The sequence below is a fragment of the Marmota monax genome, unplaced genomic scaffold (assembly GCF_021218885.2).
Source record: "Marmota monax isolate L192 unplaced genomic scaffold, Marmota_monax_Labrador192_F-V1.1 WCK01_AAM20220418_F8-fsc00061, whole genome shotgun sequence".
NCBI lineage: Eukaryota > Metazoa > Chordata > Mammalia > Rodentia > Sciuridae > Marmota > Marmota monax.
In genome coordinates, this window is record NW_026695230.1 from 6127398 (window position 1) to 6154231 (window position 26834).

The window sequence follows — 26834 nt, forward strand, 5'->3', positions numbered from 1 at the left end:
GGAGGAGCTACAGGATCTCATTTTGCTGGCCAGCGAAAGGGCTGCCTTTGTGTCCTGAGGGCACAGAAGAGCAGAGTCAGGCTCAGGTGGTAAAGAACTTGCCTAAAGTCACACAGCCAGTTTGTGTGAAAGCTGACAGTCACATCCATGATGTTAAGTTGTTGTCCATCTTTATTACACGGTGCTACTTCTAAGTATTCAGAGATGGGGGCCTTGAGGCAATGCTTGGAAGGCAGAAATGGCTGCCTCCCATCCCACCCAACCCAGCAGCTCCCACCCTGAGATGCACTCACGTTGGCTGTCAGTTGGGTGGTCAACGCCGAAACCTTCTCCTGGGAGGCATCCAGTTCCCGCCGCAGTTTGCGAATCTAAAGATGACAAGGCACAGTTACCTGCTTTGGGGAGTCTGTTTCTAGGCTGAGCTGGGTGAAATAATTGATAATAGTGAAAGAGGAGATTCAACTAGCAATGGTTCCTTACCTCTGACTGGCACTTTTCCTCTGGCTGTAAATAAATCACAAAGGAAATTAGACTAGTTGAGAAGCAAAGAACAGTACATTCCAGTCTATGGGGGAGCAGCAAATTTGGATACTCAGAAAAATCTGGAAGACTGATTTTCTTTTCTGATATATTTCTCTGGCTAAACTGGTTCAATTAAGTTGATCCATCTACAGAATATCATCTTAAGAAATAAGAAAGAATTAGAATAATATTCCAACCGATTGTGAGGAGCCACCCAGCCTCCACATGGAGATGGGCTAAAGGAAGGTGCTTGGGAAAAGGTATGCATGAGAAGGACACGAGCCAGCATTGGGGAGTAAAAACACAAGATGCTAAATTTAAACAGTTTTCAAAGTCTAAACATATCCCATGCAATATTGGGGATACACTTACACTAAAAGCTTATTTGTTGTTGACCTGAACTTCAAATTTAATTGTATGTTCTGTATTTTATCTGGCAAGCCCATCTAGGGGGCAGGGGTTGATTCTGTCCCCATTTTCTCCCTCATTTGGCCTCCCTAGGGTGCTACAGTAGGAGCAGAGGGGGCAGAAAGGCCTTAGAGTGAAGGGCTGGGAAGCTCCTGTTCATCCAGCCTGCTGGCTCCACAGCTTGTGAGGATACCATGGCCTTCACTTCCTGCTGTGCCACCTTGAGTCCTTCAGTTACCTGGAATTCCTGGGAGTAACGGTGAACCTGTGAAACTTCTTACTGGTAAAGCCTTCCCTGCTGCCAGTGGTAACACAGGTACCGGCCAGAAAGAAACTATAAGACTCTCTCTTCCCACATGGGGAACCCACATGAGCTGGAGGAAACTGCTACAGGAGGAACCTTTCTTTGTCTCTTCTCTGGTTCCCACAGGGGCTCATAAGGAAGGACTCAACCCTCCACCCATTTCCTGGAAATGCTGGAAGTATTCCTGCCCTTCTGTCCACCCACCACTCAGGGATGGAGGAGTGACTTGGGAGCCAGGGATAGGAGTAAATATCAATGAGAACATTATCTTGTCCTTAGGTTCTCAGTGAGTACCCTAATCTAAGTATACTAGTAATAACCCAAATATTTTTAGGAATCAATATCTGGCTCTAGTGGGTACTTCTGATAGTTAAGAGCACAAAAGGGAAACGAGTCATTAGATCCTGTAGACCCACACACATAAGCGAGAGCAGGTGGGCAGCTGTTTTCTGTCTCATCTTCCTTCACACCAGGCCCCCCAGTGCCCTTTTCCTGATCCTGCTCAAGATCTCCTTTCTCCAGGCTGGCTACTAACTAAAGCAACTCACTTTTAAGGATCGGAGGCCAAATTATTTAATCTTTGAAGTAACTCTGTAAAGCAGTTTTTTTGTATGCTGTTTCTAAGGTTTGGAGAGGTTAAGTATATTACCTAAAATCACACAGTGACAATCTCCTCCTCTGAGAAACTCAGAAGAAGGTACTTCCATCTCAATGCTCAGACTTGCCTCTCAGATAACATTGTCACAACTCTCTTTGTCCATTTGTCCATTATCCATCCATCTAACAAATATTAATATCCCCACCACCATCTAACAAATATTGATTTCTGACTTGGTGCAATGTTTTAAGGTCCTAGGATAGAGTTAAGAACAAGTGACAAGTCTCTAACCTTGTGCTGCTTATATCCTGATAATAATAAGCAGCACTGACTGAATGCTTGCCATGTGCCAGACTCTTCTAAGCACTTTATTTTCATGATTCACTGATTCCTTATGATAACCCTTTGTGTGTACTAATTCTATTGCTTTTTTTTTCATATGAGAAAACTGAGGCATAGAGAGATTAAGTAATTTGCCCACAGCTGATGAGTGACAGAGCTGGGGTGATCCAAGGCAATCTAGTCAGCCTATGGGCATAACCAGCACATGCTTCTTCTCTTGTACTACAGCTACATTCTCAAGGAAACGTTCCAGAACTGAGTCCTGTGACTTCTAAGTCTGATCTAACGAAGAAAACAGTGAGAATGTCACAGCTATCTAACATATGGGAGGCTGCTGGGGGCCTGTTAGCATGCTGAAACACCAACAGGACCAGCCCCACTTTTAAGCTATTCTGTTGACAAGTTTGTAACAGTCTTGGCCACTGTCTGCCACTGTGCCCACCTGTCGCTAAGGCTGGGCCAACAAAAGTCATGTGCTCTGCATCTTGCCACCAGCTACTGCTGATCTTCTTTACACGTGGGAGCCCTGTGTGGAGCTTCGGGCCTCCATCTGTTCCACAGTTCCCCTGGGAACTTCACTGCTCTTCCCTCTCGATGAAGAAAGCAAGTCTGCTGCCACCTGTGGCCTCTGAGATTCTCTCTACTCCAAGGGCTGGCCATGACTTCTCCATGGCTATTATTTAGCATCATGGTGCCTTTTTTTTTTTTTCATTTGTAATTAAAATTGCAGGCAAATTTCAGACAGAAGAGCATTTTTGAATATCCAAGAATTATAGAGATTTCAAGGGAAGAAGCTGCTATCCTCTAATTAGAGACCTAAGACTCTCAGCTAGTAAGCAAATTCCTTGGTCTGAGTCTGTGGCGACTGAAGAGACCAAAGATGACACCTTAGCATTTACAAAGGGGGCTGAGCATTGTTTCTGCATTTCATCACCTCTCAGAAGCTAATAATAGACAGGGGACCACACATCACTGCTAGGTGGTGGCAGAGTCTAGCCAGACTTGCAATTTTTTCTTAAAACTGGCAGACTGCTCTAGCATGAAAACATTCTAATGTTAGTCTATTTTTTTTAAAGTCTGCAAAAGCAATCTATAGTCTCAGAGCAGGCACATGTAAGAATAGTAAATGGGAGATTTTGATTAAGTGAAGGTCAGAGGTTCTGGAGACTCACACATCACCTTGCTCAGATTTCTGATATTGAAGACAAAACTGAAACATCCTGAATAATGGTAATTTGTCCAAAGTCAAGGGGATAATAAGCTAAGATTAGACCTTGGGTTTCTAGAAATAGAAATAGAATAGACTAGAAATAGAAATTTAAAATTATTTTTATAGGTCTTTGGTAATTTGTTGAATTCATAGCAACTCAGAAAGGTCAATTTCGAATGTTATGAAAACATTGTCTTTATGCAACACACCCAGAACAGCAGCTACTAGAAGCTAGGCCTTTACTGCAAGAGCTTCTGGCAGTTCGCATGAATGGGGTGCCCCAAGGAATTACATGTGATGGCTTCCGAGATCTGAACACTCACAAGTGGAAAAGGCATGCTCTTTTCCTTCTCTGAGAAGGGTCTACTTGTCTTTGCATTGACAGAAGTCCCTGGATTTGCCACTGGGGGAACATGGGGCACTACAACATCTGCTATGGATGCTCTGTACCAACCCCAGGAAACTAGAGTCCCACGTCTCTCTGGTGCCTCCAGCTTCCACTTTGGGCAATAGGCTCCTTTCTCTCCTAATCCATATCCTTGGGGCTTGGGCCAGTGCCTGGCATATCAATGGTGCCAGTAAATACCGTTGAAGTGAATGTAGGTTAGAAAGCACTATTTTTGGTATCTACATCCAAAAATTTTATTCTAGAAGAGAGCACTTTGTTTATCTACTGGCTAACAGCTAGAAGACCGTCTCTATGCTTTCTTAGTAGATAATGATTTCATTAACCCCTCCCATGGTTACTATATATAAAACCTTTAAGAGGAAAGCCAGGACCCAATGATGAAATTTCAGACAAAATAATCAACTAAAGAGATACAACTGTGGAGCTGGAGGGGTGAGGTAGGTAGGAACAGAAGCAAAAGTTGCTAGGTTCTTCAAATAAGACTGTATCAGCAATCACCAACGTGTTCACTAATAAGAAACAATGAGATCCTGGTCTCTCTCACTTGATTCTGGCACGATCACTTCTTTTCAAAGAGCCGCATGCAGTGCATCCTGTTATATAGCCCAGAAACCCAGAATTCTCAACACCTGAATGATTAAAGCATGTGCTTCCTTGGAATTAAAAGGCTAAAGGATTAACAAAGCAATTTTTTTTCCTGTAGGAATTCCCAAATTAATATTTTTAAGATAAACAGCATATAGCTATAAAAAAGTAAGTTCCACTGAACAAATCCTGTAGTACTGAAAATCCGAATGTGTTGGGTTATATTTGCATTTTGTTCAACAGCCTTCTCAGCGATGACAGTCGGCCTTTAGGAACGTTTGTCCTGAGCTGTGCCGGCCACGTTTAACATAATGCATGCACTTTCTCCTTTCTTTCAAACTGACTTTTTGAAAACCTACTAGGTGCTAGGCACTGTCCTCAGCACTAGGAATAAAAAAAGTCCTCATCTCCCAGGAGTTTTTAATGCAGTGAAATGTAATGTTCAAACCATTTAGTCCTCAATACAACTCTATAAGGTAAAAACTGCTGTTCTTTCTACTTAACAGAAAAAGAAACTGAGGCAGACAGAGGATTAATGAACTGTTCAAAGCCTTTCTTTTCCATGCCGGCCAGCAGGTGGCCAAGGCTTCTCACACATTCCGACAAAAGTACCATATGAACAAAACAGCCAGTTCCTGACTTGTTGGTTAGTATATTATAATTAATAGCTACTTGTGAATTTCAAATCTTGTTCCCTAATTATTTGATCCCCTTATAATGGAAATGCTCTCTCCAGGAGCAATGTTCATTGCATTTTATTCCTGACACATTTGATAAAGGAATCCAAGCTCTCATGATCATAGCCAACGGCACTGATTTATACTCACTGTAGAATAAATGGACGAGGTGCTGGAAACCAAGGAGAGCGAGGATCCGTGAACTATTAAAAGAAAAAACAAAGTGAATTGCACAGCTGGCTGCTATGGAACCAGAAAAGGGAGTGGGGAGCAGGAAATCAGAATTGGAGGATACTGTCAGGCTCAGCATGATGGTCTCACCTCGGCCTGGGTTGGTGACAGGTCAGGGTGAAATAAGAAATAGTTTGTGAGGCTGGGAATGGGGCTCAGTGGTAGAGCGCTTGCCTAGCATGTGGGAGGCCCTGCATTCAGTCCCCAGCACAAACAGAAAAAAGAGAGGAAAGAGGCATATTCCTTGAGGTAGCCTGTGGTAACTCATGATTCCACTATTCAGGGGCAATCTGCTACTGTTCTAGCATATTTTATTCTACTTTTTTTTTTCTAATGTCATTCTTTTATGGGTTGAGATTGCATTGCACATGTATTTTATACCCTGCGAGATTATATATATATTTTATATCCTGTGCTGTATATTCAAAAAAATGAACAGATTAGTTTGAACCCAAGAGGCTGTTGACCATAGTCAATTCATTTTACATGACCATGTAGCAGAATATGTGGTTCAAAAACATTCACTGAAGTACAGATTCTGCATTGAATTTCTATTGTTTCTGCAAAGTAACAAGCAAGTACTATCCTTTTTTCTGTTTGCAACTAATACTTTCTGACTTAGATCCTACTTGTATAGCCTTATCACCTCTCCATCCAGTAGAGATATTTTATTATTCTCATTTTAAAACCTGGTTTTTCTAGGTCTAGGTGTTCTGGATGCCTTCCCTTTTAGAAAGCCAGGTTCTTATTCTCTTGGTAACTTCTTGACAACTTATTTCAAAGACTGAACTATTCCTGCTTTCAGACTTCTGAATGAAAACTTTGAATTAGGCCCCACTGTTCTGACCACAGGTGGGATGCCTATACTTCTTTTCTGCATGATAACCTGCAGCCTGAAGCAGAATTCTCAGAAGCAACTTTTTTTTAAAATACTTTTATTTTATTTATTTATTTATTTTTATATGTGGTGCTGAGGATCGAACCCAGGGCCTTGCACGTGCTAGTGAGTGCTCTACCGCTGAGCCACAACCCCAGCCCTCAGAAGCAAGTTTAACCATGCACTTATGGCAGTCACCTACCACTCAAGATGTGAGCTCATCCCAGCAATAGAAGCTACCTGCCAATGAACCACCAAATGAACAGCACAGCCTATTACTTGGACGCCTATCTCTGGTCTTTCCAGTAAACCCTCCCTGACCTCCCATTCTTCTTTCATTTGTTCCTATCATATTATGACTCCTTCCCTTCTCTCCCAATCATGCCTTGGAATCTCTCTGCTTGTACCTTCCAGCCTTGGAATCTCTCTGCCTGTGCATTTCTCTTTGTTGGAATGCCCCTAAATAGTGCCCAACCAAATAAGGAGTGTGCGAACAATGTCCTCTCCAAAAAGCCTTTCGTTGCCTGCCTGCCATCTGCATCTTCTACCCACAGAGCTCTGCGCTTGCTATCCTGGCCTCTTCTCACTCAGCAGGTACCTGTTCCTCTGAGTCTGACTCCGCCCACCATTCCTGTCCCTCCTCTTTGGCAATGCGCTGAGTTCTAGATATTTTCCTCCATCCATGACAAATCTGACTCATACCTATAAAACTCAGTTTAAGGTGTTAACGGTCAACAATGGCTTTCAGTGTTAACGTGTCCACATATTAACAGAGGCTGCTAAAGCCCCAAAGTAGCAGCTTAATGTTCCACAGGGGTAAGTTACTTCAACTGCAGGACCCAGAAGGAAGGGGCCAGACTCCATCAGAGGTTGGGTCAGGTGGAATGTGCATAACACATGGCCACCCTTCCGTCACTGGCATGACAGCCCTGTCATGGGCCAGCTCCAGAGGGCTACAACAGCCTTTCGCTGTTGAAAATGGAAGTGCTTTCTCTTCTCTCCCTATATCTTATAACATAAACTCACTGAAGAAGTTTAGGCAGCAACTCAGGGCAAGCTTACGGCCCCAGGCAGAGGAGCGCAACTGGTGGCTTAAGGTGCAGTCCCTTGTTTTTCACCATAATTAACTCCTCTCTCTTGGTAAAAAGCAAGGGCAAGGCTTTGATCTAAAGAGACCCTGTGAGGGGCTGGGGCTGAGGCTCAGCAGTAGTGCACTTGCCTGGCATGTGTGAGGCACTGGGTTTGATTCTCAGCACCACATATAAGTAAATAAAGTCTTAAAAAAAAAAAGACCCAGAGTCAACCAAAACTGAGTGTGCCTGGCTTGAGCCACTGTAGCTGCTCCTCCTTCAAGTGACCCGAGTCAAGCCAGAGCCTGGCTGTAAGGCAGATATCTGAAACTAAAACAGCTAAAGTGTGCCATGTAATTATGCTCCTAGTCTCTGTGCCTCCAAAATTTTATAGCTTCAAGGAACCACAGGGAAACCTAGGCTATCTTTGCCACTGAGGAATCAGAAACTCAGAGAGGTTAAAAAAAAAAACTTGCTTAAGGTCTCACATGACAATTCAAGAACGGGATATTGAATCTGGAGACTACTTTGCCCTTGGTGACCAGGTCTATTGGTTTCTCTTCTCTCTCTCTCTCTCTCTCTCTCTCTCTCTCTCTCTTTTCTTTTTGAAAAGTTTTCCAGTGTATTTTAGAATAATTGCCTAATACCTTTATTTAATCTATACGGAAGCAACATCCAGGACTGAAGTTTGTGAATGAAGAAGCTTTAGACCTCTACACAGAATGTAGAGCCTCTAGACAGAATCAAATGACTGGGCATACTCCAATTAATAGAGCAGTCAAATGTCACACTTGGGAATCTCTCTCTCTCTCTCTCTCTCTCTCTCTCTCTCTCTCTCTCTCTCTCTCTCACACACACACACACACACACACACACACATTTACTATTAAAGCATTTTCTCATTTATACTATTGTTTAAAATAATCCTTATTATCACAGAGAATTTGCAGATAATAATCCCAGACTATGCAGGAGTTTCTATCCTTAATTAGAAAATGAGTAAATCAAGGCCCAGAGTGGTCAAGTGATGTGGCCAAAGGCACACAGCCAGTCAGAGGCAAGGAGAAAACCTAGGCATCACACTCTAATTCTCATTCCACAGTTGGGTACCATGGAAGGAGAGAGAAAAAAATGGTACCCCGCCTCTGAGCCAGCAGAGGAAGCATGACAGAGCAGAGAACACACCCATGAAAGACTAGACCTTGCCTGAGAAAGGGTGAAAGAGGAAAAAAAAAAAAAAGCTAGGTAAATCAAATGTGAATGAAGGATTGAGTAAAAAGAGAGCTGGGACTCAAGAGGCTTAGGACCTCATTCTGCATGACACATCTGTCTCAATTTTGTCATTAAAAAAAAATGGGGATGAAAGAAATGGCCCTTGGGGAGAAGGATATAAGATGACAATTACAGCAATAGCTACCATTGATGGAGCACTTACGATAAGCCCCTTTCAGAGTTATTTGTTAAATGCTTTCCAGGATTTATCTTGCCCAATCTTCACTTCAATCCTCTGAGGCAGGTACAATTATTTTCCACATTTTAGCAAACAGGAAACAGGCTGATGAGAGTCAACCCCTTCCCTGAAGCCACAGTGCAAACCATGGGGGTGACAGGATCTGAATCATGACCCTAACTCAGGGGCTAGGAACACGAGCATGATGCAGGACAAGACTTCCTCCTTACTAAGCTGCTCTGCTGCTGGGGAGTCTGTGTGAACTGACAGGATGGGGGTCTCTTGGCTTTCAGATTACAGCCGTTCTTAGTCATGACTGATAAAATCATGTTTGTTTGTTTGTTTGTTTGTTTTTGTGCAAAGACAACCATCTTAAAAATGCACCCAGCATTCCTCGAAGTATATGCTACTAAAATTGATTTTAAGATTGCAGTGTTTTCTTTTTGGGGAGTACCAGGGATTGAATTTGAGGGCACTCAACCACTGAGCCACATCCCCTGCCCTATTAAAAAAATTTATTTAGAGACAGGATCTCACTGAGTTGCTTAGTGCCCCACTATTGCTGAAGCTGGCTTCGAACTCTGATCCTCCTGCCTCAGCCTCCTGAGCTGCTGGGAGATTGCAGTGTTTTCTGATAAAAATTAATTTATCTGAAATAATTTCGAAGGGTCTTGCATCTGGGCCATTCCTGCAACTACCCTACAGACCTAGGATTCCCACTTACCTCTAAACTGGTTAAGTACTGATTCAAACGTACAACCACCACACACAAACAACTTGCACTAATTCTAAGTTTCTATTCTGCTTTATGGCATAGAATACACAAGGCCATATTATAAAGAGGTTCTATTTGGTCCAAATGTGAAATATGAAAAAAATAGTTTGCATCCAGAGGAATTAAAAAGACCTGGTTAACACAAGTTCTATTTTGTTTTGTAATGTTAACAGTCTCAGGAGAAACAATATCACTGATAGTAGACTTCCCCAAGGATGAAAACATTCCATGTTCCCAAGCACATTGACAGCAGTCCCTACCTTTTCCTCCAAAGTTTGATTTTTTTTTTTTACCCCTGTGCTTCAATTCCTTGTCACTATAAATCATCATGTTTATGAATATCTAGATTCTGCTTGTGGGTAAGCTCTTTTATCACTGTCATTTTGACATCCCAGATACTGCACAGTTGGGCTGCCTGTCAGGTTGGTTCCAGATGAAAAAAATAAAAGCTATCTGATGATGATACTGGAATGGTCCCAGAACTTTCTGAGGCTAACTGTGCTTGTTTGGACAAGTTTCAGTACTGAATGTGGTTCACTCAGGTGTACACAGGGTAGAGAAGATGGACGCAATGCAGGATCAACTCATCATATGAGAGTTATCATCAGGGAGGTTGGAAAATGCTTGGTGGCCATGCTTGGCTAGTAGGGAACCAGGAAAAGCTCAAGACAGACTGCATCTTCCTTCACCTTGGGGGTCAATGTCTCCCCACTAGACTGCTCTGAGCAGTTAGAATATTCATTTTTAGTTCTTAAATCAAGGAAAAAACCCTCAGTAACCCAGGCTCCTCCCCTCCTTAGTCCTCTGTTCCTGCAGTTCCCATATATGGATTTACAGAGTCAAGTCTGCACGCTGGATGTCATGGATGCAAATGATACATAAATCACCGGGACAGTATTAAGTCGCCAAGATTAACCAGGGAGCAACTGTTCCGTAACTAAATTCTTTAAAACTTTTGTTTAAAAGAACATTAGGAGAAAGCAGATGCCTTTATGCTTCTTTCCCTTTGATTTGGGATTTCCTAAATAACTACAAATTTGTTCTTTCCTATTGGTCAGATGCGAGACATATAGCTCCACTCACAGGGACTGGGAGCAGAAGGAGGCACCTATGACTTGCCCCCTATCTTTTTTTTGTCACTGGCAAAAAATAGCACAAACAGAGGTATAGCCCTCAGCTGACTCGGCTTGCCCCAGTCTCTAGCCCTGGCTGGAGACATCAAGCTGCCAGGAAACCAGCGCTGAATGTCTGTCTAGAGGCTGTGACATGTAATCATGTTATTGCATTAACATTTATATGTATTATCTCATCTAATTCTTAGGCTTGCATGAGCTGAATACTGTTATCACTCCCAATTTATCAGTGAGAAAATAGGAGAAGCAACTTGCCCAGGATCGTATACCTAAGGAATTGAGGATCTGGAATTTAAACTCTGCTGGTCTGACTCCATATTCTTATTCACTGGTCACTGGGGCCTGCCTTCACTGTTCTATGCGCCCAGTCTTTGGGCGTGGGGTGATGTCCCTCGAAAGGATTTTGACCATTCGTCCCCTAACTCAGACCTTGGGTGATGGAGCAAAGAGAAAGAGGAGTAGGGTGACTTGTGAGGAGGCTGACGAAGTTGTCCACAGAACTTTTCTTCTACAATTCTGATTAAAATGAACAAAACATAAAAACTCAACCCAAAAGAAGCACAGTTGGCAACCAAAGAAGGAAAAGGGTAAAAATGAATGTAATAAATTAAAAAGAAAAAAAGTAGCACTAGAGACAGAAAATTCTGGAGCAAAGCAGAGAGGCATGGTGCCCAGCTCCTAGAGCTATATGGGTCCGTCAACACAGGGAACAAACTCTCCCGTGACTCTGCCAGGAAGGCGAGCCAGTGGCTGGGTCTCAGGATGGAGGTGCCTGCCAAGAAGCTGTGGCCCTAGTCCAGGACAGAGAGGCCTAGAGCAGAACTCAGTCAGCGCTGAGGGCCACCAGAGTGTTTTCAGCAGCCTCTTCCCTAAAGTCCTAAAAGGCCAATTAAAAGTCAGGTCTTACTATTCAGAATTCCCCTCCCCAGAGGAGGAGGGAGAGTTAGAGGAACTCACAAGTGGGGGATCAGGCCAACAGAGTAAACCCAGCATAGAGGACGCTCACCCGAGTGCTGAGTAACCTAGGAGATGGCAAATCCCTTTCCTTACCTTCCTCAAACCCATCCCGGAAGGAACCCGAACGGCTCATGGTTCTGCTCTTCTCATCCAAGGACATGGAGCTATTCCGGAAGCGGCTATCAGTGTACGGATCATACTGCCCATCGGCGTTGGACAGGCTGTGGGTCCTCAGCATGGTCGGGTTGGACAAGCTCATCTGGGTGACAGTGGTGGGGCTCGCTGGGATGAAAGGAACAGAATCAAATGTTGCAAATTCATGTCTCTGTTCAAATCCCAGATGGGGACAGAGAGGAGACTCCTTATCATCAGCCATACACGCTCCTGCCAACTTCTCTCCCTTGTCTTATTTTCTAAAAGGTAGTCAAATCAGCCTAGGAGCTACACACTTAGAGCTAAAAATATGGGAGGGAAGGCGGGTCAGTTCCAAAGCAAGGCTCTGGGCCTTGGCATTCCAACTTGGCACGTTCAGACAAGCCAGTGTCACCTTCCAGGCATGAGCTAATTACTCCCCGGGCTCATCTGGAACAATTCTCTCTAAAGCCAAAAGCCCAAAATAGTCCAACCAGGCTTTTGATCAGATGGGAAGCATTTGTGCATGACAAGAATCTCTTGCTGCAAAGAGTTATGGCTGAGAAAGAACAATATGAACACAGGTCTCACTGCCTCGGAAAAGGAGCATTTAATAATGATGTACAAAGAGCTTCAACACGAGGGGGCACATTTACTTAGCTAAAACTAGCTTTCTGACTAAAATTCTATCCATGTCAGTATTAGTATTACACAGTATTTTCAGAGGTACCTATTTAGTTCATCAAAACTGAGTTAAACCTCACTTGATCACAAGCCACACCTATCCTTACAGACTCTGAATTTACAATATTCAGAAAAGGCTTCCTCTCTGAATACTGAGAGGAGACTGGAACATATTTTCCCCCTCTATCCATCCTCCACAGCTCAGCTCCCATCCCACTGCTTCCCCAAAACCTTCGGGATTATTATTGAATGCCCACTGGCACCGATCTTTTCCTAACTGTATATAATATTCACTATATGATTCTATTCTGTTATTACACGGTTTTCTATAAAGCTTTGGATTGTTCTCTTTTATTCTGTTTTATAGGTCTGCGTGGGTGTGTTTTTCTCTGTAGAAAAGAATCCACTGACATGTCAACAGGGACTGTGTTACAAATTCTTCTCCTTTCCCATTGTGCCAGTCAAAGCATATGTCAGCAGCAAGCATTTCCAAGAATACTTGTTCAATCAAAACTTCAATTTTATTTCCAGCTTAATAAGGGGGCAAGAATGATCAAGCATGAGATATGCTGTAAAACCCTCTTTAAAGGTCTAAGAAACGGAATGCATTCTCTTGAAGAATGGGCTGGTCTGTTTGCCTTCCCTAAACCAACTACAGGAAGAGAATGATTGGCTAGCATACCCCAAACTTTGCTAGTCTCTTTATTTCTTTTATTATCTCCTATAATCAAACTACATCGCTGAAGGCTGATCAGACAATGAGAGGGATGTGACTACCTGTGTATTCCAAATCCTAAGACAACCTCCTCTCTATGGATAATACAGTCTATGGCTCATGACAAGTAGCTACTCACCAAGCTGGGAAAAGTTGAATCTCGTTCCAGAGGGAGAAGTCACACTGGAGCCAGAGGAAAAAGGGGAATTGGCGGCGGTGTCCTGCAGGCCTCCAGCAGAGTGGGACCTTAACCATTCTTTTGCATCTTCTTGTGTGCGAAGCTGGGAGGTGGGAGTATACCTGGGCAGACAGAAACCAGGCTGGAATGAACTATGAACAACACTTATGAAAATGATCTCTGTGGAGCTGATGACAATATATAAAAAGAAAATATATATCCAAAGCTGGTTAAAAAAAAAAAACATATCCCTACACACCCTGAAACTTCTGAAGTTTCTTAAAACCTTTTATGCTACTTGGCTGCATTTGGAGAAAATTATAATTCTTTCAATTTGGAGGGAATACCTAAAGGGAAGAAGTCTGGTAAATGCTCAAAAGAGCCGTCACTGGGCGTAACTATAACATGTTGATTCACGACAGTGTCATGTCAAAACCCCAACCTTGACAGTACAGAGGCAACAGAAGGATCTGCTGTTAGAGCTTCGAAGAAGTTTCAGTTAGGTGACTCCTGGCATCTGCATTCTACAGCACAATTAAATAGCCATGAATCACAGCACGTTAGAAAGCTGAGGTGTGAAGGGAGGGTTGAAGACACTGATGCTCATAGCAGTCGCTGCAATCTAGCACATTCGAGCCTTCACAGAAGGAACCCCAAGTTACTGTGATTAGCATGAGAGGGTCTTCAGAAGTCATGTGGCCCACCTTCTGTTGTGCTCTGGAATGTACTTGGTAATGACCTTGAACATCTCATTGTGCCAGATGCCTGTATGGGCATTATCTCTCTAAAGCCTAAGATTGATTATTCTCATCTTATGTTCTGAGAAGGTGAGCTCCCTGTCCTGTGTCACAGAGCTGAGATTTTAATCCATGTTTTCTGACTCCAAAATCCATGCTCTTTTCTTTGTACCCGCTGACAACATCTAGAATTCCTAAAGCACCCAGGACTTTTGCACTTATGTACTATGGAATGACTGCTGATTAGGTAACGACAGAGATTCATTTGGCTTAAAAAAGGGTGCAACCAGTGTGTGTTGAGGGAGTGAACTTGACAGGGAGAGCCAGAGTGAAAGGAAACACAGAAATGCTTCCTCCTGAGGGGTTTTCCTATGGTCAATGGACTTCCAACTTTCTAAAGCACACTAGTTGCTTGTAAATAGATTGTCACAGATCCCTATTGTGAATTTTTCCAAATACCAATTTTTAAAAGCCACAGTGACATAATTTTGATAGGGCAGATATGCTACAGAAATACACCATTTCAAAACATTAATGTTTAGAACCTAGGTTCCTTTGGGTCAAAGAGGGGCATCGATGTCAAATTGGTATAAGGAGAGGCCGCTGCTTAAAGCATCGAGCACGGTCGCTGACAAGCTGTGCTCACAGTCACCACATGAACTCTCAAGTACCAAAGGCCATGCTGACTTGAAGGCAACAGAGCTGAATGCCCTCTCCCAGGCTGTCGGGAGATGTTAACACTCTCCTTAGAATTGACTTTACTCAGGGCTCCTATTGAAAGGAAGCATTGATACCTACCTCGCGTTACTGTTCAAAATGTGCTCAGTCTTAAGAGCTGCAGGTTAATCAACTAGACATACATGACGGCAATGAAACATCACATTCCAAATTCCATTTTAGGCAAAAGCACTTAATGCTTAGCTCAGGGTGAAGCCGATGCTATGAAGAATGAGGTGTTTAGGAAGCAGGAGAGATGACAGTCAGACCATAGGGGAGGCAGGAGCAAACTGGAGTTCCTAGGGTTGGCACAGTGAGGTGGATGGTATGAGCAGCGGTGACTTATAGCATCCTGTTTTACCAGAATGAGCCCCCCAAATGAATAAAGCCATGACTTACTATACATGGAAGGATATTCCTTCCTGGTAGTCTCTATTGTCATACATGCACACCACATCTTGGTGGGGGTGTTGAAAGCCAACTGGTTATCAATTAGAACATCTACATAAGAGCAAGGTATCTGTCTTTAGCAGTATTTTTTTTTTTTTCAATCCAAAAAGTTAAATGTTTTTAAATCGGGAGTGAAATATCCCTCTTCTCCTTGGCTCTGGAGCTATCTAACAAATCAGCACGCTATAAGTCATGCTCTTTCTGCTAGAATAGACAGCCATGTGGACAGAATGGTTGAGGAGAAGTGCTCAGGAATGAATCCCACTGGGGCCCAGCAGTAGCAGTGGCTGCTCTCTGGGCTTGCCCAGGGACATCTGTCATGAGATGGTTGTATCACATTAAGCCTGAAGAAGCACAAGCCCCTGCTCAAGCAAATAAGCCACAGATGGAGAGATGAGAACTAGTGGGATCCACGGGAGCGGTCATCCAAAAGGTCCTGCTGCAGTGGCCAAAGCGAGATCCCCGGCCCAGTACAAACCCCCACCAGCCATGAGAGAGCCACACAGCAAGCTCCAAGGCCACAACAGATGGCATGGGTGCAAGGAGACAGATACCTGAGTCCTTTCTTAGGCAAAGTGTTCCTATCAAGGTGCGGGTCACTGTAGGAAAGTTAAAACAAAAAGAAGAACTTCAGAGAAGCACAGGGAGCAGGGAATGCGAAGGGGAGAAGGCTGGGGAAGAGGCCAAAGAGCCCTGAGGAAGACTCCCATCACCAGGGAGAGCCCTCTTACCCAGCTCTGCATGCAACACATCCCCACCCGGGAAAGCAAAAGGAGCCCTGTCCTGGGCCTGAGCTGACACAGTACATACTTTACCCCAAGTCACCAGGTGGCCTGAGTCGCTCAACCCCAATCGTTTCTCCTTTTCCACAGGTTCAAAGCCAAACTCAGGGGCTGCCCCAACTTGAAGCACAGCCCTTGCTGCCCATCTCTGCACTACTACCACCTTGGTTCCTTGGAGAGAGAAATACCAGCTTCCCTGCACCCTTAGCTCTGGCCCGCCTCCTAAATGCCACTGGCAATGGCTTCAAGAGGGAGAATGGACTTGTTGAAGGGGTTCAAGGGGCCAGCAGTCTGCATATTTGAAATTCATCTGTAACAAAGTGAATTCCAGGTCCCTCTCCATTTCTCCCTCTTTCTAACCTAGCAAAGGCGTAGCAGGGAGCTGAGCCCTGGGCTGGAGTCGGGCAAGTTCCAACTTGCTGGCTGACAGAGTCAAGGCATTTGGATTTCCAAAGAACAGGGTTTAAAAGCTTGTTTTGTGAGTCTGACAAAAACAAAGTTTTTGCTGTTGATGGGGTGAAGAGGGTTTCCATTAATTTTTTTTTCCCTTAGCATGAAACAACATTTACTTGTTATGTTTGGCGAAGCCATTGCTCCTCCACAAGTTTAAGGTCAATTTCCATCCCTGAGGCCCACCCACAGCTGGGGGTGAACACAAGCTTCTACAATCTGCATATTCTTCTCATTGTCATTTCAGGAAAGGGGCACACTGAACACAACAGTCTGCACGACAGGAGGAGCCAAACTGCAGGGAAGGACTTTGAAAGGGAGAAGAGCCAGCTGCATGGGGAGGGGCTGACAAGAGCAGAGGGCCAAGCTGCACAGTGGGTGGTACACCATTTCTGGGCTGGGGTGGGGAGGCAATGGCAGGAATCTGGGGAGCAGGGAACATGCTACAGGAGACCACAGGAGACCACGGGAGATGCAAGGGAGAGCCTGTGCCACTCCAGGTCAAGGGGCAGATTTTGAGGTGGCCTTCCCATGCTGGGAATGAAAGGGCCAGCCCAACTCCACCTCCCTGAGCTTCAGACAGCAGAACAGACACTCACTGGCATGTCTGGGTGTCACAGAATACACCAGAACCACAAACACAAGCAGAAGCCTCAGGCCAACAGCCTTGCACAAAACATCTGGCTTGACAACAGACAGGCAGAGGAGCCAGGAGGCCTGTGTGGGGCCCCGGCCTACAACATCATTACCTGTCCTGTTTCCTGGGCAGAGTACTTCTGCAGAACTTAGGGCTAGCAGCAGGGGAAGAGAGAGGGCTAGAAATCCAGGCAGGTAGAAAACAAGAGAAGGAACATTAGACTGAAGAAAAGGAGAAGCGTTGTTACACACAAGTGATATTTTCCTCTTTACTTTCCTCTTTACTAACCTCTTTACCAGGTTTCTTTCCCAAGTGCAGAAACTGGCCACACATCACTACTGCAGTGAAAGCCAGGGCTCTGAGGACACCTTCAGTTTCTTGATTTCCTATCACTGTGGCCAGTGGCAATTCGGTGGAAGGGTGTTTGCTATGACACTAAATCTACCCAGCGGCCCAGTGAACATCCAGCCACCACACGTCTCATGGCTGCACTGGAACAGCCGCCCCCTTTGCACAATTACAAGTGGGAGGGGAAAGAAGGCGCTGACGAATGAACAGAGTAAAATGGGAGGATTTCAAAGGCTGAATGCCATTTCAAATGGTAGCATAGATCTGCACCCAAGAGACATCCAGCAGCTCTAGGATAACCAAGGATAACCGCAGGACAAAGAGGTAACAGAAAGCATAGTCAAGCTAAATTCCATCCCAAATTGGCCTCCCTGTGAAAGAGCAGTAACTGGAAAGAACGAAATCTCGCAGGCAAAGGTGAATTAACATTTGGGGTTCCTAACCTAATCTCTGTGCTCTGGAAACAGCTTCTTCCTGAGAAAGAGAGAGAGAGAGGGACAGCCAGGGGCACAGCACCAACCTTTCCGACAGTGTGGTCTTCACACTGTTGGTTCGGACAAAGGGCGTCAGAGAGTCATCCTTAGAGGAGGCGATCAGGCCAGTGGAGGAATTGTGGCTCAGTCCCCCTCCACTGCCGAGGGAGATGTCAATGGACTCGCAGCTGGTGTGGAGGCTGCTCACAGACTGGAAGCCCAGGCCATCCTTGCTAACTGCTGAGGAGCTGCTGGCAGTGGTGCCCCAGGTCAGGCTGTTGGAAGGGCCCGAGTGGGCAGAGCTGGGGCTGGAGGCTAGAGGAGACTGGGTGAGGTCCAGGTTCTTACTGTAGAGAGGGCTGCTGCCACCACTGCTCAGGATGCCGCTGCCTGACGGGGAGTCTAAGTTACCTTGCTGGCTCATGGTGGCATGAGGATTGGAGATGACCACCGAATTTTTCATGTTTTCAGCTGTGGCGATGGGCACTTGCTTGGTAGGCTTCCCACCAAAGAGTCTGTGAAGAGACAAAGGGTTGTGTGGGATGAACACCCAGGCCAAGGGGCGCTGAGTTGTTAAGAGGAGAGTAGGGCATAGCGGGCAGCAAGACTCCCTGGAGAGGGAGACACCATCTGTCCTACTGAATTGGAAAAAAGTTGGCCAAAGGCCTGGATATGACACCTCTATCACAAGTGCCAACTGCAAGTTCTAGGATGCAGCTGAGATCCTGGTCCTCTCTGAACCAATGGGTGGTGAGGAAGGCTCGTCCTTCTACTGGGCTAGTCACACTGGTCCAAGGTGGCACCTCCCTTTCTTTCTATAGACTAACTAGAAAACTGTCCTGGACCAGGAAACATCTAAGAGGGAAGAGCTATCTAAGTCATTTTCCTATCCAGGACACAAAGCAGACAGCTCAATCCCAGTCGCTAAGCACAATGCAAGGAATCAAGAACATAAGTCTAGATCTGGATGGGGCCTGGGAAAAGTATCTTCACAGATTAATCCTCAAAGGAATGCCCAAAAGATGTATATTTTAGGGTAGGAGACATACACAGAAAACTTGCTGGGTTCACAAGACATTAGGCCAGACATGCTGGGTACAAATCATGCCTCTGGAACAGACACACAGAAGTGCCACTTCATGTCATCTCCCTGGTCAACAATGCAGCACAGGAAATGGCATACAGGCCTCCTTCTTCCATCAGCACAGAGCTCTCTGCCAACCGAGGAGATGTCTTAAAGTCACATTCAAGTAATGCAAGGGCTTTATTCCACCCAGAGTAAAAGTGATGAAACTATTAGGCAGACTGTGTTTCACCCAGCTACTCAAAGTGGTGATCTATGTCATCTCCAATCCTGCAAATTTTACTCATTATAAAGATAAGCAGACATAGAACCAATATCCTCAACCAATCCTCACCACAGAATCTGGTGACAGAAGAGAAATGCTTTCCCCCTGGTGAAAACCAGATAATGAAATACAGTATTGTAGAATCTTGGCTTTAGAATGTTTACATACTTCCAGTTACGGGGACCTTAGTACTAACGGGTAACTTGCTCCATTGCCAAGCTCTTCTGTAACTGTTAGAAAACCAAAATCTGATCCTTCTTTTCCTGTCTTTTATGCAACTGTTCCCCATCCCAAAGACTTGTCCCAAAGACAAGTCCAGTCTTTGTCTGTGAGTCCTTCGAATCATCTCAAGACTTAGCTACCTCCCTTCACTCTCCATATTAATGCACAGCAAGAGAATCAAGAACAACTTAGGGAAAGTGAGATTCACTTTGGGGCTCAGTGCAGACCTAAGGAGCTGCATGCATTCTCACGTATTGGGTCACACCAGCCTCAGGGTCTAGTGAAATGCCTTTGTAGTTACTAAAGGGAATCTGTAATACCAAAGAGCAGATATTACATGTGATACTTGAGGCAAGAAGCAGAGAAATTTTTCATTTACAAGGCAAACTGTTAAAACAACAAAGAGCAGGCCAACAGGACGTTCCCCCTCAAAAAAAAAAAAAAAATCATTACTGAAATTCTAATAATCAAGTCTAGACAAAGGACAGTGAACAGTTTCATTATACCTTTCAAGTGGAATGCTGCTTCTGAAGTCTTTTCAACATTCCCGCTCACCCCCAAGTATGTACGTGCCTTTAGTTTTTCATTTTTCACTGCTTCATTTTCCGTCCTTGGGACTCATTCTTTCTTATGACAAGAAATCTCCCGGGGAGGTGGAATGAGCTCTAAACTATGCTCAGCTTCGATGTAAGGATGGTCCAATGGGCAACGAGATAATATAAGCAGGCAAAATGTCAAAGAAACGATTAAAAAACAGTGAATACTGTTTCTACATTAAGAAATTGCACTGAGTGTGGAAATGTGGAAAAATGATGCCTTTTTAAGGTAATGGGAAATCAATTTCTCCTTTTCAGAAATTGTTCTGCTTTAAGATGTTTTCTTTCTTTTTTTTTTTTTTTTAAAGAAAGTTAAAATTTCAGAGACTAACTTGGAAGTATGTATGTGATATTAAAAAGAACACTGGGATGTACAGAAAAGATCCAGCTAAGATCAATGTTTCTCACAATGAGGAAGCTCAGTCACAGAGTTACCAAGATCAGGAAAAAAAAAAAAAAATCACTTGCTTTCCTTGGGCTACTGACCCTGTTCTAAGAGTGTATCAAGACCTCATCTCGGATGGTAATCAACTTTTACTGAGTGTTGAGTTTACGATGGCCAGATCTGGCTGCAAAGATTAACTTTACAAAAACCTCAGGAGAAGAATCATCATCCCCATTTTACAGATAAGGAAGCTGAGGCAGAGTTGTTAAGAAAGGTTACACAGTGGTTAATTAAGATGGTCTCATGATTTGAACCTAGAATGATGATTTCAGAGGTTTGCCTTTTTCCATCCCAACAGGGAAAAATAACCCTTGGACTACAAAATTGCAGGCAGAAACTGCCTGAACAACTTTATCTAAAAGGACTGAAGTAGAAGAAAAATAGAGGTTACTTTAACTGAGAAACAGGATTTTTATTTTTTGTACTAGGGATTGAACCTAGGGTTGCTTAACCACTGAGACACATCCCAGCCCTTTTTATTTTTTTTAATTTGAGACAGGGTCTTAGTAAGTTGCTAAGGCTGACCTCCAACTTGCAATCCTCTTGCCTGGGCCTCCTGAGTTGCTGGAATTATAGGCATGCACCACCACCATGCCCGGCAAGAAGAAACAAGAACTTCTTAACCTAGGATGCCCTTTCACCTACTGCAGCTCTGCTTGGTACCATTTATTTTCTCACTTACCTGCGGAGAGTTGGGGAGGCCACATCTGGGTACTTAGTCCCGGGCTGGAGAGTGGCCTGAGCCGAGCTGGGCACAGGTTGGGCAACCGGGTTCACTTTCACCGAGTTACAGGAAGCCACGCTCTCATTGTCCGAGGAGATGCCTTTCTCCTTATCTGTCTGGTTGACCAGACCTGGCAGCGAGCTGCCCAGGGCCGTTTTGGAAGGCTCCCTGAGCTTCGGCACCGGCAGGCCTGCGGACTTGCTGCTCATGTTGGAATCTATGCTGCTGGTACTAGACCTGTTCCCAGCCCCATTCCGGCTGTTGGACTTACTGGGCCTCGGCAAACTCCGGTATTGCAAGTTTGTCCGGGAGCTGAGAGACAGATACCCATCGTCCTGATTCTGAGCCCCATCCATGCTCGTCTTCCGTCCAGTTGACCGACCGACAAGCGCAGATGACTTTGGGATTTTGCCTAGTGTGGCTGACCTGCTGGTGACTGTGGCCCCGCTGGCTGTGATCATGGTGAGCCCAGCAGCAGAGCCACTCTGCTTCTTGAACCCAAAGCTATTGGTGTTGGCCGTAGGCGTCCTGGAGCTGCTGGGGAGGGGCTTTTTGGATTCGTCACCACTGCTGCGGCCTGCGTCAGATGGGGAGCGCTTCACCTGGGAGGCTTTGGGTGAAAGCCTCCCCTTCTCAGACACCTTGGCATCGTCTGTTTTGCCTGAGAGAGAAATCAGCAAGGTTAGCCTGCAAACCAGGAGTCCGACTTCCAGCTTCCCTTACTCTGAAGAAGGGGCTCACTTTCCCCTCAGGGAAGCAGTACCCTGAGGCTAAGGGAGAGAGTTTTCCATGAAGATCATCTAGTGTATTACTGTCAGGGAGCCTTTTAGGAAGTGCTGAGGATTTTACTTATTTGCGAAGCAGTCTAAATTTACCCAGGACATTATGAACAATGATAATGCATCCATAAAAAACATGGAAAAATAAAACTAAATAAAATTACTAGATCGCAATCACTGTTTTGCCCAGGAGCCTTTTTTCTGACCTTTCACCCTCTGTCCGTTACAAGGCTGTGCCTAACACTTCCAGGTGGACTCATACCCTCGTTTGTCACCTATTTCCTAACTCACGGGTGACACTCAGCATACCGATATGCAGTTGAACAGCCTGAACCAGGTGCGCCGAGGTTGCCTGGTATCTAGTTAAACCAATTTGGTGTACGGTTAAACCAACCAACCCCCCCCACCCCCCGCAGTTGAGCTGCTTTCAGGGCTCAGCTGCTTACCCAGCTCCCCTTAGTAAAAGGGCAGGATGTGAGCCTTTCTGAGAGGGGGTGGTTAAACCCAACGAAGGAATTTATAATAAGTCCTCACTAGAGTTACGACGGTTTTGGGTTTTAAACTGGCAGCTGCAGACCCAGGAAGGTGCTGGCCTCTTACTCACCAGTTCCCGGGGTCTTCAGCGCACCCGCAGGGGCCGACGGCTTGGTCCTTGGCACGGTGATGCCCACTTGAGCTGTCATGCCTCGCCGCCATGAGCCTGTCTGGGAGATGACGGGGTTCCTCTTGCCCGACGTACTTTTGTCAGACTCATCCGACACATCAGAAGGATTCCGCCTCCACTTGGAACCGGGCTCCATCTTTATGCCGCTGTCTGACCCTCCGTCTGATTTCTTGATGTCATCACCAGACCACAGGGAATTCCTCTCCACCTGTGAGTGTTTTTCAGCATCAGTCTGTGAACAGAGACTTCCTGCATTAGTCCTCCTCCAAGTCCCGGGCCAGGGTGGCCCTCGCTCCACACCCAAAAGGTCTGATACCCTGGACTTGGGCAGAGAATAAATATGAGGTCATTACTTTAGAAAAGTTCAGATTTTTAGAGCTGAGAATGTAGCTCAGAGGTAGAGCACTCACCCTGCATGTGAAAGGCCCTGGGTTCAACCCCCAGTACTGTAAAAAATAAATAAATAAAACTACTTTAAGAGTCTGGACTTCTGTATGCCGATTATCTTGTTAGAAAGCCCTTTGGTCCAAGGAAAGTAAAGAATATAAAGAAATCTCTTAGAAGAGAGAGGAAGAAAGTAAAAAGGACCGGGGGAAAAAAGGAGGAGAAGCCTGGGGAAGGGGGGTGGCAGAGCAGAGGGAGATGTGACAGGAGTTCAGCCACCGGCTTCGCTCTGGCACTTGGCGCAGGCCTCCAACCCCCGCAGCCGGCTCTCTAGCCAGCCTCCAGCCTCCCTGCCGGCTCCCTTTTTTCTGCTGCTTCCTATGCCTCCACTGGCAGGGAGACCTGCGGATCCAGCTCATCCCACAGCCCAACACACGCAGGGGTGAGTTAGCAAGTGAAGGCTGCTGCTGGTTCCACCAGGATCAGGGGAGCCGGAGCTGGGAGGAGACAAAGCCTTAATGGCAACAGTGCTGCTCCCATTCTGGCTGCATTTATAGGCCACCGAGTGGCTCCCCTTGCAGGGTTTTGTTCTGACAAGGGATATAATTAGCCAGCTTTCTTTGGAAGAACCCTGACCTGCTGACCATGGAACCCAGGAGGGGACAGAAGTGTGATGTTAATGATTTGCTGTCCTGAAAGACATAATGCAAACCAGAAGGCTTTGGAGGCCGCCTGGGGGTGACGCCAGGAGGGAGAAGCAGCAGTGTGAATGGAAGGCAGGTCAGCAATGCATCCAGGCACCTGAGGACCCAGAGTGGCTAGCATCAGCAAGACAGGCAATGGAGACGGACACTTGCAGGAACCTGGCCTGACCCGTGTCCTGAAACAGTGGTTAAACCCCTCCTCTGCAGAATCCCGTGGCTGAATGGGACACTGAAGACAGACAGGCAACCTAAGTTTATCCAGCTCTCTCCCCAGCCCCTTCTCCCCTTGTGCATTCCACCTTATGGGTGCCTTCCTGTGCTTGGTCCCTCCTCCATCACAAACTGAACTCCAGCCAGGTAGGAGCACCAGAGATAACAACACTCTCCCTGACTGTGAAGGCCCACCCTAGCTGTGGCCTGGAACACAGAGGGGAGAGCCCACCCTTCAATGGACAAGCAAGGGCCCAGTCGAGGCCTGGAGAGTAAATGAGTGAACATATGCACAAACTTCAACAGAATTACTTCATCTGACTCTGCCATCGGAGAAGGAGACAAGAAGTTGAGTAGTCCAGTGTTCATCTCATACACGAGTAGAAAATTAACCCAATTGCCTCGGCCCAGTGTTCTCTTCCTCTGAACAGTTCTGGCACATTTAGGCTTGCTACTTACCAGGCACCAAGGAGGGTGTGAGAATCGGTGGATAAGACTGATTCCCATCTTACGGAGTTTATAGTCAGTGAGAGGCAGAGAGTGAAAAAACAAACACAAATAAATGTGCAATTGTGAATTATGAAGACTCTTAACAGGAAATGAACAAGGAGTCTGGGACAGACATCCTGGACACTGACGTAATTTAGGATACGATGATGGGAGGGGTGAGTTGCAGTCAGGTGATAACTTTTGGAAAAAGGGCCCTAAAGGATGAGAAGAGAGAAAGAGCTTCAGGAAGCGAATACCAGGCAGCAGGAACTGCATGTGCAAAGGCCCCAAGGCAGGAAAAAGCTTGGTTTTGAAAATATTCATTCAACAAATATGTTTTGGAAACCTCTATGTGTTGGGCAAGCTTATTTGCACTGGGAATACTACCGTGAACTAATTCAAATCCTTAACCTTTATGGAGGTTACATTTAAGCACATTCTTACATATTCTAATATGCTTGAATGATGTACTGAAAATTTAGCATATTCCACATCCTGGGTTACTGTATTATTTATTCCCTTAATTCTTAGACCTATCTCTCCCAGTCAAATTGTAGTGGTTCTAAAAACAGCAGCAGCAACAATAAACTAAGTGAGAGGCCCTAAGCTAAAGTGTGTTATACGCATCACTTAATATAATTCTCATCAAAAACCCACAAGCAATAGTTAATATTTTCAATTTTACATGAAAAAACTGAGGCACAGAGTGAAAAAGGAAATTTCCCAAGATCATGCAGTGAGGAAATATGCAATGAAGTGATTCCAGGGTGTGTAACTGCCATTCCCGCATTTTAACCCCTATACCACACAGCCTTTCTTAATTAAAAGTTTAAGAATATGAGAATTTCTGCATACTCATTAGTACCTAAATCTACACCTATTAGATCTCCTCCATACTACAGGCTGTCTGGCTGGTTCACCCCAACCCCAGTCCTAGAGAAGCTCTAGCTTAGCCTCTGGGCAGGATGCCTCCAACTCTGATCCCACCAACAACAGAGAGTGTACACATGCCCCTGGACCAGGGCCATGGCCAGACTCTCTCCCTCTGGGAAAAACAACCCTTGGACCATCACCTCCCTGCAACTTGGTCCAGGTCAGCAGCCTTCCCAGTGCTACTGTAACTACCCAGGGACATTCTAATAATGTTGAGTTCACATCTCCTCTAGCAGGTCCTTCCTGAGCTATGTGCCAAATCACTGGCAGCACCTCCTGGGAGTTAAGAGCCTCTCCGTGCTCAAAGTTGAACAGGAGGGCCAGTAGACCAGACAAGGGGCTGTACAGAGTTCTTCCCTCTGGTTTACCTTGAAGCCTCTGCAGGTTGTCGCCATGGTGAGAGGACCTTCTTTCAAAGAATTTTCCTTGCCTCTAGGTAGAAATCTCTTTAATCATTTAATAACCAAGTGGACAGGTGACAAACAAGCCAGAAGGGACCTGAGAGGGGAGGCCAGGCTCCTGAGAGCCAGAGGGGAGGCCTGAGGGGTTGGAAGCCTGGTGTGGTGTGGAGAAAGGCATGGGCTTTGGAGTTTGATGGACTTGAGTTCTAGTACTGGGTGCTGCCTCTCACTTGCTGTGTGTGACCCTGGAGGAAGTCACTTCCCAATTCTGAGACTGTTAGACTGGGTATAAAACAGAGTTGAGAATTAACAGATCTTTTACAGAGCTGATGGTGAACTCAATGGGCCAGATGTGGGGGGGGCGGGGCTCCGCAATGGGGGCTCTTTCCATCACCAATGCTCCTACCTCTGCAAATCCTCAGCACGCTGTCATCCACCTTTAGTATTTACCCCATTCTTGTCTTGGGTGAAGGCGGACGGGGCACTTATTTTACTGCTACTGGGCCACAAGCATTCAGATGTCAGGGACACTCCCGCCTTATACCTGAATCTCCTACACATCTAGAACCCAAACTGGCTTAAATTTGAGCCCCAGTATTAACAGAAATAATTATTGGCCTTAGCATCATCACCTGCTGTTTGTCTTGCCAGGTACTGTGTCCCTCCACATACATCTTATTCCCTGAGGTTGTTTTATAGACCATGAAAATACAGGTTTGAAGAAGAAAAGTAGTTTGCCCACAGTTATTAGCAATAGTTCCCAGCAGGTGGGCAGAAGCATCAGCCCCGCTTCATCTCCAGCTAAATCTACCATCCCCTATCCAGGGGATAGGCAAAGACCTCGAGGGTCATTCAAGGGCACCCAATTCAAAAATTTTATTTCCCCCAGAGTAGTAAAAAATAAACTGATATTGAAATATCTCCCCCACCCCGCCTGAACATTTTATTACAAATTTCACAGACATTGAAAATGAGAGGGAATAGTGACGTGTGCTTTTTGTACCTTGGCACTAGGAGTGATGCCTTCCACAAAACTGAGCCAAGACCCTGAAAGGTCAAGGATACAGATATGTAGATAAATAC

At 45.3% G+C, this 26834-nt stretch overlaps 1 protein-coding gene across 7 annotated transcripts in view; it reads right to left on the minus strand.

The window, feature by feature from the left end:
* Nav2 (neuron navigator 2) overlaps window positions 1-26834 on the minus strand; it is a 379713-nt gene that overhangs the window by 44041 nt on the left and 308838 nt on the right. For 2 of the 7 annotated variants that reach the window (XM_058576946.1, XM_058576944.1), the window contains 10 exons: window positions 22571-22952; window positions 21146-21848; window positions 17899-18366; window positions 17143-17208; window positions 15716-15760; window positions 13219-13379; window positions 11642-11830; window positions 5206-5258; window positions 481-504; window positions 294-368 (listed from right to left, as the gene is read on the minus strand). In XM_058576946.1, the coding sequence (XP_058432929.1) occupies window positions 294-368; window positions 481-504; window positions 5206-5258; window positions 11642-11830; window positions 13219-13379; window positions 15716-15760; window positions 17143-17208; window positions 17899-18366; window positions 21146-21848; window positions 22571-22952 (2166 nt within the window). The remainder of the gene's footprint in view (window positions 1-293; window positions 369-480; window positions 505-5205; window positions 5259-11641; window positions 11831-13218; window positions 13380-15715; window positions 15761-17142; window positions 17209-17898; window positions 18367-21145; window positions 21849-22570; window positions 22953-26834) is intronic. The other 5 variants (XM_046438276.2, XM_058576947.1, XM_058576948.1 and 2 more) reach the window with 4 other exon arrangements.